At 43.0% G+C, this 12,645-nt stretch overlaps 1 protein-coding gene across 1 annotated transcript; it reads left to right on the top strand.

Moving 5' to 3' along the window:
• The first annotated feature begins 917 nt into the window (after window positions 1-917).
• Window positions 918-2,047, top strand: LOC131899698 (ubiquitin carboxyl-terminal hydrolase 27-like). Its single transcript, XM_059251179.1, has 2 exons — window positions 918-939; window positions 1,161-2,047. The coding sequence occupies exons 1-2, from the start codon at window positions 918-920 to the stop codon at window positions 2,045-2,047; spliced, it is 909 nt and encodes a 302-aa protein (XP_059107162.1).
• Window positions 2,048-12,645: the final 10,598 nt, after the last annotated feature.

Below are 12,645 nucleotides of genomic sequence, written 5' to 3'. Positions count from 1 at the left end.
GGAAAAGAAATCACGGAGGAAGTTACAACTATATCTTTAGAGCAGCATGTTCTCAACCTATGAGCTGTGACCCTTTTGGGGTGTCAGAGAACCCTCCCACAGGGGTTTCATATCAGACATCCTGCATATCAGATATTTACATTATGATTCATAACAGTAGCAAAATCACAGTTATGAAGTAGCAACGAAAATAATTTTATGGTTGGGGGTCACCATAACATAAGGAACTGTATTAAAGGGTCGCAGCATTGGGAAGGTTGAGAATCACTGCCTTAGAGGCTGTGGCACAAGGGGGAATCAGAAAGTTTTCCTGCTCATTGCTCCCCTCCTCAGTACAAACACTGAGACAGTATGCTCACCCTGTGGTAGAAACTTTAGGTCCTGAAAAGGTTAGTGAAGGCAGGCATGATGGAAAACCCTCTGAGCCTTCAGCCACAGAGGCTGATACTCTGTTGTTTCCTGAATTATTCTATTCCTCATAATGTCTTTTCCTCTAAGATGTGTTGGAATGCTCTAACTGCCTGTGCCCCACTTTTCTATGTTCAAGCAACCAGAGGAAGGTGTCAGAGGAAAGAGAATGGCCCTTAGGTCCTGGAGAGGTCAAACTCACATCTTTACAACTGTGATTTGGTTTTAGTAAATGTACTAAAAATGGAAGTTAGGGCCCTATGGCAGATTGCTGCCTAGAAGAAATAGTAAACGTGGCCATCCTGAGCTTTCTCAAGCAGGCATTTAACTGAAGAGATTGGGCCATCCCAGAGACATGGCCTTATTCTGCTAGAAGCTGTGCTGGAGTTAACTAAGGATCTTCGTGCAGGGTTTGGAGGGAGTTGTCATGTATTGAATGTTGCAGTTCTAAGGACACTAAGCAAACTCACTACAAGCAGACATTTCTCACCAGAATGTATAGCTCCACCATGGGAGGAAGGATTCTTCTTGGTACAAACTAAACAGGACATTAGTCAAAAAAAAAAAACAAAAACAAAAACAAAAAAAAAAACAGAAAATTAGCTCAAACTTCAGTATAAGTTAATGAGGACCAATACAACTTGACAACACAGACTTTCCCAACATGTCAATACTAAGAGATGTCTTTTCTAACAGGCATTCATGTGAAATGTCAAATGCAATTAAGTCTAGGCTATATGATGTCTCTTGAGAATTTTACTCTAGAAATCCATCTCCTCTTGTTCCCTATAAGTTACTACACCTGGTGTGGATACACGCTCGTCATTTAGCAGGGTACAGGCAACAGGATGCCCACGAGTTCCTCATCGCTGCCCTAGATGTCCTGCACAGGCACTGCAAAGGTGATGATGTTGGCAAGGTGGCCAGCAATCCCACCCACTGTAACTGCATCATAGACCAAATCTTCACAGGGGGCCTGCAGTCAGATGTCACCTGTCAAGCCTGCCACAGTGTCTCCACCACTATAGACCCATGCTGGGACATCAGTCTGGACTTGCCTGGCTCTTGCACATCCTTCTGGCCTATGAGTCCAGGGAGGGAGAGCAGTGTGAATGGGGAAAGCCACATACCAGGCATTACTACCCTCACGGACTGCTTGCGAAGGTTTACAAGGCCAGAGCACTTAGGAAGCAGTGCCAAAATCAAGTGTAGTGGTTGCCAAAGCTACCAAGAATCTACCAAACAGCTCACTATGAAGAAGTTACCAGTTGTTGCCTGCTTTCATTTCAAACGGTTTGAACACTCAGCCAAACAGAGGCGCAAGATCACTACATACATCTCCTTTCCTCTGGAGCTGGATATGACACCGTTTATGGCATCAAGTAAAGAGACCCGGATGAATGGACAGTTGCAGCTGCCGACCAACAGTGGGGACAACAAGAATAAGTATTCCTTGTTTGCTGTGGTTAATCACCAAGGAACCTTGGAGAGCGGCCACTACACCAGCTTCATTTGGCACCACAGGGACCAGTGGTTCAAGTGTGATGATGCCGTCATCACCAAGGCCAGTATTAAAGATGTGCTGGACAGTGAAGGGTATTTACTGTTCTATCACAAGCAGGTCCTGGAACATGAGTAACTTCATGCAACTCTCTCTCTCTCTCTCTCTCTCTCTCTCTCTCTCTCTCTCTCTCTCTCTCTCTCTCTCAAAGTAAATAAATGTAAAAAATAAAAAAAAAATTTAAATGTGAGGGAAATAAATACACAGCTTTCTGAAGCTACACAAAAACATACCTAAAAGGACAGATGATAGCATTTATATAACAGCAAGCACCAGGATGTAAATAACCTATTAAACACAAACCAGAATGTTGTGGAATATTATTTTAACTAGGCAAAGATGTGTTACATTTGTTTATGCTGCAGAATAGTACTTTAACTTGTAAAGGTGTGTTGTATTTGTGTATGCTGCATTTGTTTAGCAATGTAAGGATGTGTGTTTAATGATGTAAAGATGTGTTGCATTTGTTTCACCTTGCCTGCCTAAGGCACCTGATTGGTCTAATAAAGAGCTGAACAGCCAATGGGTAGGCAGAGAAAGGATAGGTGGGGCTGCCAGGCAGAGAGAAGAAATAGGAAGAGAGATCTATGCTTGGGAGAAGGAAGAATGAGAGAGAAGGAGGAGAAGAGAAGAAGGGACACACCTGGGCAAGAAGCCAGGCAGCTACCAGACAGACAGACAGACACAAGAAGCAGTGACAGTAAGACACACAGAAAGGGAAAAAAGGAAAAAGCCCCGAGGCAAAATGTAGATGAAGAGCAACAGGTTAAGTTAAAAGAGCTAGCCAGAAACGAGCCAAAGCTAGCCTGAGCATTCATAACTAATAAGAAGTCTTTGTCATGATTTGGGAGCTGGGTGGTGGCCCAAAAGAAATAGCCTGGTACACCAGGAAAAATCAGAGTAAGAAGTAGCCAGTGACAGTGTCTACATGCTGTTAATGATGTGGAGGTGGCAGAGGTTACTTCATCCCCATTAAGGCCTCAAATGCTATGTGACAGTTACCTTTTTATTTTATAGGAAAATAATGGAATCAAATCTAAAAAAATCAGCACTATCTTATTTTAATGGTGGAAACATGTATAAACCAACAGCAGACTTATTTTCTACCATACCCACGTTATATACTGAATTCAGCATGAAAAGAGGTATAAGCAGGGTTTAATGTTTCATTTTTCAACAGCTTCACACTGATTATGTGAAGGTTTATAATATGAATTTCTATTCTTGACCTTGTATTTCAGATGAACTTACAATAAGAATATTCTATCTTAAAAGCAATCAAATAAACTGCAAACTAAATTTCACCACTTCTTTACAAGACTCAAACAGTTGGAAATGATAAAATGAATAAGCCCATACCTGCACTACGGAACTATTAAGAGAACTTATCAGTGGACAGGAAGCGTGAGAAGTTCCCAGATGAGGGGCAGGAGATGGAGCCAAGACACTTGTTCTGATAAACCAAGCAAGTCTTAGCCCACAATGAGAACAAAGATTACTCCAAATAGATAACTGATTGCAAGAATGCTCTGTGCCCTGGAGACATGATTGCTTTGCTGCATCAAATTGGGTTACACCTAGACTTACCTAGCAGGAATCTTCGGTAGGTCTGCTTTTAAAGAAAATTTCAGTTAGAAAGTGAATATTGGGAAGAGAATGAATTTATCATATTGAACTGCTATGAAATTCCATCAGAATGGACAGACAGTTCAAAATAATAAAGGCAAATTTGCAGTGCTCTAAGCACATAGAATGTCAGACTATCAAAGACCTGGTGGGCTCAAAAGCATGTGCCCTACTCTGGAGTAACTACTGCACATACACTCTTGGACTCCTTGAAGGCTTCCATGTCTGAGTACAATCTGACCTAACTCAATATCCAAAACAAAGTTCAGCCTTAAGCAAGGGGTGCTGGGAGTGCAACACTCTCTGTGGATTGGAGTGCAGCCAGTATGTGCTGTTTAGTGATCATTTGCTGACCGTAATGCCTTCATGGGAGTTGCCTGAGTGACCATGGTTACTTCTCCTGATGCTGAGCCAAGATTTTAGCCTTTCTTTTCACTACACATACTCTAAAATGTGAGAAAAATCTCCTTTCAAGCTTCCTTATATATCTGACCAGTTTGAAGGAGAAAGCTTGAAACTAAAGAGTGGGACTCAAAGGACATTTTGCCTTGGATTGCCATGTATTAAATGAAGATAGGCTATTTCCACATGATCCAGTGAGTCTCTTCCTGAGTAGTTGAAAACATAGGGAGCTATGCACTGAAAGGCTGTTGTTTACACAATTACTGTTAAAACAGAAGCCTATGACTTCTTGGTCTGCTTCTGAACTCCTGTCAGTAAGAACCATTCTGTTCTACTCAACTTTAGCCACCAGTACCTCAGGCTCCATGATATATATATATATATATATATATATATATATATATATATATATATATATATATCAACCTTCCTAATGCTGTGACCCTTTAATACAAGTTCTCATGTGGCGACCCTTAATCATAAAATTATTTTCATTGCTACTTCATAACTGTAATTTTTCTACTGTTATAATTGTAATTGTAATATAAATTGCAATTATAATATAAATATCTAATAAGCAAGATATCTGATATGCAACCCTTGTGAAAAGAGGTGGGGACTCACAGGTTGGGAGTCGGTGAATACCCCTTAAATGATCATCCTTTATTCACTCAACCAGGACTGGAAACAATAAAATCAAGGCTGCCTCTAGAAGTGTGAAGATATATGCTTTAAGACTTTTCCTGAGGAAGCATGTACACATCTATTCACCTCAGATAGCATATCCATGACAGACCAATGAAACAATCCTACCCAAGTTAGGCTCAGTGAATCCATGGTTTCATTGGAATTATCTATAGGAGTATGGATGAGGGGTGTCTTAGTTAGGGTTACTATTGCTGTGAAGAGACACCATGAACATGGCAACTCTTATAAAGAAAACATTTAATTGGAATTGCTTACAGTTTCAGAGTTTTGGTCTATTATCATGACGTGACATGGTGGCATGCAGGCAAACATGCTAGGGGAGACATAGCCGAGTGTCCTACGTCTTGGCCCACAGGCAACAGGAAGTGGACTGCCTCACTGAGCGTGGCTTGAGCATGTATGAGACCTCAAAGCCCACCTCCACAGTGACACACTCCCTCCAACAAGACCACACCTACTCCAACAAGGCCACACCTCCTAATAGTGCCACTCCCTTTGGGGGCCATTTTCTTTCAAACCACCACAAGGGGTTACTTAGAGGAACACAGATAACTCAAAGACAGCTGCATCACCAAAGAGCCCCCCTTAGCATTGGTGACTCCCCCAAACCGCATGGCTGGAGTTCCCTATATAACTTGTAGGCAGTTCAGCAGGCTAGAGACTCTTCTCTAACCCACAATTGTTCCTGCTTATACAGCCTTGAGAAGGAAGCCTTATAAATCTTTTTCAGGAACTTTCTGAGACTTATGAGTTGTTTACTTCCTGTCATAGTTGCTTTTCTGTTGCTGTGATAAAATACCATGACAAAAGTACATCAGGGGGAGAAGGGATTTAATCTGGCTCACAGTTCTAGGCTGCAGTCTGCCATCACAGAGGAGTTACAGCAGGAAGAGCTTGAGACAGCTGATCACATTGCATTCATAAACAAGAAGCAGAGAACAATGAACGCTTATACTCAGCTCCATCTTTCCTTTTCATTGAGACCGGGGCATAGCCCATAAAACGATGCTACCCACATTCAGGAAGGGTTTTCCCATCTCGAGCACATTTTAAAAATCCCTCACAGGCATGCCCACAGGCCAACCTTATTTAGACAATCTCCCTCATTGAGACTCCCTTCTCAGCTGATTCCAAATCCAGCCAAATTGACAGCTGAAATTAACCACCACACTTGCTAAATCTTAAGAAGCCTCATTCCAGCATGGGATGTTTTGAGCTGGAAGAAACTGCTCGAGAACAGACCTAATCACAGTAAGGATGCTGTTCTCCATGGAGCAGGCATTGCACATGTCTACAGAAAATGAGGGCTAGGTTGATGAGGATTCCCATGAAGTGCCATTTACTCCGGCCCAGTCATCTGCTTTGCTTACCCTTCGCCTTCTACCCTAAACACAGTTAATCATTATAATCAGCTGGAGGGCAATTGGTTTATTCAGTTTTGTACTGAGAATGTATTTAATTTATACTGTATTTAGCTCATTGCAAAATGCCTGGGGAAGGCTATAATATTAAATTCACTTTTGGAGCCAGGCATGGTGACACACACACACACACACACACACACACACACACACACACACCAGCAGCACTTGAGAGGATGAGTCAAAGGAGACTGCCATGAGTTGTAGGCCAGTATGGGCTAACGGGTTCCAGGCCAGTTTGGATAAAAGAGCGAGATCCTATCTAAAATAAAAACAAAGTCAAACAAATAAACAAATTCACACTGTAAAGCAAAATATAACATCTCCCTATTTTCTTTTAATGAGAATCCCTTCTCTGCACAGATCATTTCTGGAAGACACTCCAAACAGAGTCTCTCCACATAGACTGACAGCAAGCTGGACAGACAATGCAAGAGAGGTGAGGTTTTTCTGTACAGAACAAGTCAGAGGACGGGGATAGTCAATAAACTCATCAAGGGCTTGGAACTGACACAAACGGGCCCCAAATTCATGTGCCCAGCTCTGATTTCAGTGACTTTCTCCCCAGCAGCCATCTCCTTTCTCCACAGATGCAGGAGTCTGGGCCTCACTGGGTGACATTCCGCTGGCAATCCTGTTGCCAGTGACACACTGCCCCGCCACGGAGTTCATTCACTAGATAAAGCCATATCCGATTCCACAAACTCCACCAACAAGCTGGCAGATGTCCAAGTCTACAAGCCCCACGGTGTCATTCCCCAGTAGGCTTACAAACGCAGACTGTCAAGCACACGTTTCATCCCTTCTAGCCAAACAAGTACAAAGTATCCATTTGCCTTTTAAGAAATAAGAGCGCCTGGGAGCGGCTGGAGCCATGGCTCAGCAGTTAGGAGCACTTGCTGCTCTTCCAGAAGAACCAAGTTAGGTTGCCAGCACCCACATCAGGCAGATCGCGACCACCTACAACTCGGGTCCAGGGGATCCCACGCCCTCTGCTACGCATGCACACAAATTAAAACCCATCTTTAGAAAACCACATGTAAACATCTTTTCCATCACGTATTCCTTCAACATGCACTTATTAAATGCCACTCTCACCTGCTGCTGCTTGAAACACACTTAGAGGCAAAGCCTGTGCTTACTATGCAGTCAAGGCTTTTCATTGCATTCACACAACTCTCTGAAGCCAGTACTTGAGTTACATCCACTTTAAAGGGGAGTTGGGGTGGGGGTGGGGAGCCAGGCTCTGAGCAAGTTCACGCTTCAGATGACACAAGAAAAGCAGAATGCCTAGCTGTGGGGCCTCCCCTGGGGGAGTAAGGACTGACTCATTACTCTTTGGGGCAGGCCAAAATCAACTTGAGCGAGGAAGATGCCTGGGAGCAAGCAGGTGGAACTCAGACAGTGCAGAATGGAGGGGAGGCATTTCAGGCAGAGGAATCTGAGCAAAAAGAAGGAGCGGACAGAGGTCAGAGTGTGCACCCGGGGAACAGGGCAAGGCAGGTGTGCTGGCTCGCTGGCCTAGAAAGCTAAGATCCAACTGCACTGTGCCATCTCTCTGCTCCCCATTCCCATCCATTGTCTGAAGCCTGCCAGTGGTCTCCCTTCAAATGCCTTTCTGTCTCTCAGTCCCCATGGCAACAGCCTTAAAGCTCACTTTCATCCAGCTGCTTCTTATTCTAATTGCTTCCTCTGTGGCCTGCCAGGAAGTATTCTGGCCCTCTGTGAGGCTGCGCAAATCTAGGTCTGATCTTCTCACTGCCCCGCTTAATTGCCCAGGCCAACACGTCCAGGCTCTGCGCCTCTCGCGCACTGCGAGCTGCCTCTGCACTCCCATCTCCTCCCCTCACCCACCGCTTTGGTCATTAAGTCTATTATTCAGGTCCCTCATGGGCCCACGAATTAATTAGCCACACAGAAACGCCTTCTGAAGCCCGGGCGGGAGAATGAATGTGCTGCGTAAGCCAAGACAGCCAAGGAGGGCTGGGGTCAGCTGACCCCTTGCAAGACTATGCTCCGCCGCGCCCCTCCCCCACCCCTCTCAGCCCGCCTTTGGGGAGAATGGAAGGGCCTGCTGTTTGCCAAAACCCAAGGGGGAAAAAAAATGTAAAATGAAAAGGTTGGTCACCAGCCCTTTCCCTCTTGTTCAGTCTGCCTCCCCCAGTCTTTCCCTAGACTCTTCTTTGCCTGCCAACCTCCCACTCTCTTTGCCTGCCAAGGGAAGCTGGTAAATGAAAACTGCCCACGCATTCTCTATGGGAGCCAGCTCTGCAGTGCTAGAAGTGGGGCGGGGCAAGTTCTTCCTGGCGGAATTGTGGGATGTAGCCTGCCAGGAAGGAAGTCGGGAGGGCTCAAGGCAGGCACAGCTGGCTGGGAAACTGCCCCATGTGACATAATCACACATTGGCCCAAGGTGGTATTGTTGTTGCCAGTGACAGGGACCTTGTTGTTAGTATCCTCTGTGGAGATGGCAGCAATGGTGACCTCAGCTGGAGCGGCATAGGGTGCAGGTAGACATAGTAGAAACATAGGTGCTTGAAGCCACAGGTTGCTAAGGCTTCTTTATTGTACACTGTGTACACTGTTTCCCTCTGCCTTTCAATCTGATGTAACCTCTACACACCCGCCTGACTTGAGTGTGTGAATTCCATCCCCCTTTCCCAAGCTATGACTGGATACATGCTACAAGAATAAAATAGTGGGTCTTATTGAAAATCACAGAAACGAATTGAGAGGCTTCCAACAATACATGTGTTCTGATGGCTTCACAATGCCCAACGGCTTCTAGGACCTTTAGGACCTTCTTTGGCTCAAGTAACTTGGAGAGGTCAAACAACCTGGTGGTACGGAGTCTCAGTCCAAATAGTTTTCCTCTAATGCTTTCAGGAACACAAGATGAGGTCCTAGCATGTGGACACTGAGTTCTTCACAAGGATTGAGCACCTCCTTCATGGGTTCAACCATCTTGAGAGAGACCCAGAGCTTTGCAGAGACCAAGAACTTGGGGAACCCTAACCTACTACATGGATGCAGCCACCTGGCAGGACCCCAGTGTGCAGCAGAGTTCAACTACTTCACTGGATGTGAGGATTTGTGGAGGCCTGAGTGTCTGTGCGGGTCCATCATAGATCCAGAAGGCCCAGTGGGGCCCTAGCACCTGGCAGGCCTTAACAACCGAGAGGGCTTAAACAAGGTGCAAAGACTCGGTGAGGCTCCTTTTACACTCCCAGAAGCCATGCTAATCTATAGAGCCAGAGCGTATTAGAGACTTCAAGCCTAGCCAAATACTTCAGAGACTCCAAACACCTTTGTCCAAGGCTGGAGCAAATGGGGAGCTCCAAGCCCTTCCAATGGGACAGGTACATCCTCAGACTACACTATTTTAAGAGAGCAAAACATATCCAAGCATCTAAGTACACTAAGTGACCCTAACAAGCCAGAAGTCAGCACTTCTGAGATCCCAAGCGCTTTGAACGCTCAATTCACAGCAAAGGATCCCAGCACCTTGAAAGCCTCAAAGGTACCAAGAGGCCCCCAGTACCTCAGAACATCTGAGCAGCTCCAAGGCCATGAGAACCTTAGACTCCCAACATCATTAAGGCCCACCTCTCTCAGAAATAGTGAAATGCTCTGAAAGCGCTAAGTATCTCAGAGATACCAAATGCTTCAAAGTCTTGTACTGTCTTAAAAAGCCCTGACTGTGTGAGGGGCCTTACACTTAAAAAGCCCGGACTGTGTGAGGGGCCTTACACTTAAAAAGCCCTCTGCACGTCAGAGAACCCAAGCATATTGAAAGCCTTGAAGGATCCAAACACCTTCACCTTAAGTTCCCGGGCACTTTGAATTCCCTGATTGGTCATGTCTGCATCTTTTAGTACTTCAGAAGCTTCTGGAAGCTCAGAACAACCCAGAACTTCAGAGCTCCTTAGGTCTTCAGAGGTTTCACATACCTCTCAGAAACAATTTTAAAGGCTTGGGTGTGACTTGGGGAGCCCTAAAAAACTAAGATTCCCAAGCATCATCAAATGTAAGAACTTCGAAAATTATCTCCCAACCATGAAGTTAGACATTATTTTGATGATGGGTACCTGTGCTAATGAAGGGTTCATCTTCGAGGTTCTACAGAAAGTAGGGGTATGACTCAGAAAGAAGTACAGACAATTGGGTGAATGATGCTAGTATACTGGAGTATGTATTCTTTCTGAGAGCAAGGCTAACCAGGAAAATAACCAAATCCATTTTTAAAGGAAAATTTTGAGTAAAGCCTATAACAGAGACCCTAGCCACCACAATACAATGGGAATGTGAAACAAATAAACGCCAGGCCAGAGCAAACCAAAGCACTGACTCGTATCTGCCCCCGAATCCATGTGCATGCCAACGTTCAGATTTTCATAGGTGTCTATACAAAAGCTGGTTCCAATTTCATCGATACTTCTAGTAATACTATGGACAGCAGAGCCTGCAGCCATAAGCATTACTTGGTGATGACAGCCAAATAGAAAATCAGAAGAACCCCAAGGGGACATGTGTTACTGATAGGAAAGGGGAAACAGGGAAAGAAAACCAAGTATTTGGTGCTGGTGTTTAACATTGTGTAGGTGACTTTAAGATTTAAGTCTTATTAAATAATTTTTAGCCCTTTTCACATAGTTGGATTTCACAATTTATAGTCATCAGTTCAACTTCAGTAGAGGATCAAAGTCATTTAACAAGTGTTTGAACAGTTAGTTCATCATACTATATAATATTTTGTGTATGATATGTGTGTGACTTTAAGCAACTATGCTTTATATATTTGGGTGGATTCATCAGTAAAATAGCTGGGTCATACATGAAGAACAACATGAGATAAAACAAAATTAATTTATATATGATCCTCATAAATTACTTGTGTTTGCTGTATATAAACTTTCTGCTTTACTGGTCTCTACATACACTCACTCCCACATAAATGCACATACATGAAAATTCAAACCTAGAATCCATACATGAGAAAGAACATGCAGTGTTTGTCTCTCTGAGCTCATTTAACATAATTGGATGTCTTTCTGGGCTCATTTAATGGTTTTTCTAATTTCATTTTTCTTTACAGCTGAATAAAGTTCCACTGTGTCACATTTTCATTATCCATTCATCAGGTGATGGACATCTAGACTGTTTTAATGCCCTAGCTATTGTGAGTAGAGCAGCTATGAACATGGGTGAACGTGTGTCCTTGTGGTAAGATATGGAGTCCTTTGGGGCATATATCCAGGAGCCAACTAGTTAGGTCATATGGTAGATCTATTTCTAGTTTTCTGAAATACTGCCATACTAATTTTCACTATGTTGAAACAACCTGGACTCCTAACAACAATGCATGAGGGTTCTCTGTTCCTTCATCCTCACCAGTATTTGTTGTCTTTTGGCTTCTTAATTTTAGCCATTCTGACTCTAAGATGAAATCCCAAAAGAGCTTTAATTTTCATTTCCCTGGTGGCTAAGGCTAGTGACAAATTGTAAAATATTTCTTACCCATTTGTATTTCTTCTGAGAACTCTCTGTTTAGTTTCTAAATTTTGATAGCACAGTTTTAATTGGCTTTTTTTGGTATTTAGTGTTTTCCCCCCAGTTCCTTGTATATTCTAGACACTAATCCTCTGTTAGACGTTTGGCTGGCAAACAATTTTCCCGTTTTGTAGGCTGCCTTTTGAGTCAATTGACATTTTTCTTTGCAGTACAGAAACTTTAATTTCACGAAGGTCTGTGTGTTGATTGTTGTTCTCATTTCCTGGGTGACTAAAGACTTATTCAGAATGTTCTTACTCAAGCTTGTATCCTAAAGTGTATTTACTACTCTTTCTTCCAGAATTGTCAGAGTTTCAGTTCTAACACTGAAATCTTAGATTTGTTTGGAATTAATTTGGGTGACAGAAAAGACTTAATTTATGTATTTTATATATAGATATCTAGTTTCCCAGCACCATTTGTCAAAGACGATATCTTCTTTCTCATGTATATTTTTGGCATCTTTGTCAGAAAATCAAGTGCCTTTAGGTGCATGCCATTGATCAATGCATTGATTTCCTGTCAATACCATGCTGTTTTTACTACTGTGGCGCTGTAGTATAACAAGATCAAGAATGGTGGTTCTTTTTGGCAATCCAAGATCTTTTGTGCTTCTGTAAAAATTTTAATATTTCTTTTTCAATTTCTATGAAGAATTGCATTGGAATCTTGAGGGTGATTGCATTAAATCAGTAGATTGCTTTTAGTAGGATAGTCATTTTCCACACTATTAATCCTACCAATTTATGTGCATGGGAGGACACTCCATCTTCTGTTATCTTTTTAAAAATTCATTCATTGTTTTAAAGTTTTCTTTGTATGAGACTTTCACTTTCTTGGTTAGGGTTATTCCAAGATCATTTTTTTTTTTATTTTTAGCTGCTTCGAGTAAAATTGCTTCTCTGGTTTCTTTCTCCATCTGTTTGTCTTTGGTATTTAAGAAGGCTGCTGATTTGGGTATGTAAATTT

This window comes from Peromyscus eremicus, chromosome X (genome assembly GCF_949786415.1).
Source record: "Peromyscus eremicus chromosome X, PerEre_H2_v1, whole genome shotgun sequence".
NCBI classification, from domain to species: domain Eukaryota; kingdom Metazoa; phylum Chordata; class Mammalia; order Rodentia; family Cricetidae; genus Peromyscus; species Peromyscus eremicus.
This window is presented reverse-complemented; position numbering and strand designations above follow the sequence as displayed.

What these genes read in the sequence shown, in the direction of transcription:
- LOC131899698 (XM_059251179.1), top strand. Translation starts at nt 918, where the DNA reads ATGGGAGGAAGGATTCTTCTTG. An exon ending in GGGAGGAAGGATTCTTCTTG is followed by an intron (nt 940 to 1,160) that starts GTACAAACTAAA and finishes ATGTCTCTTGAG; the next exon opens with AATTTTACTCTAGAAATCCA.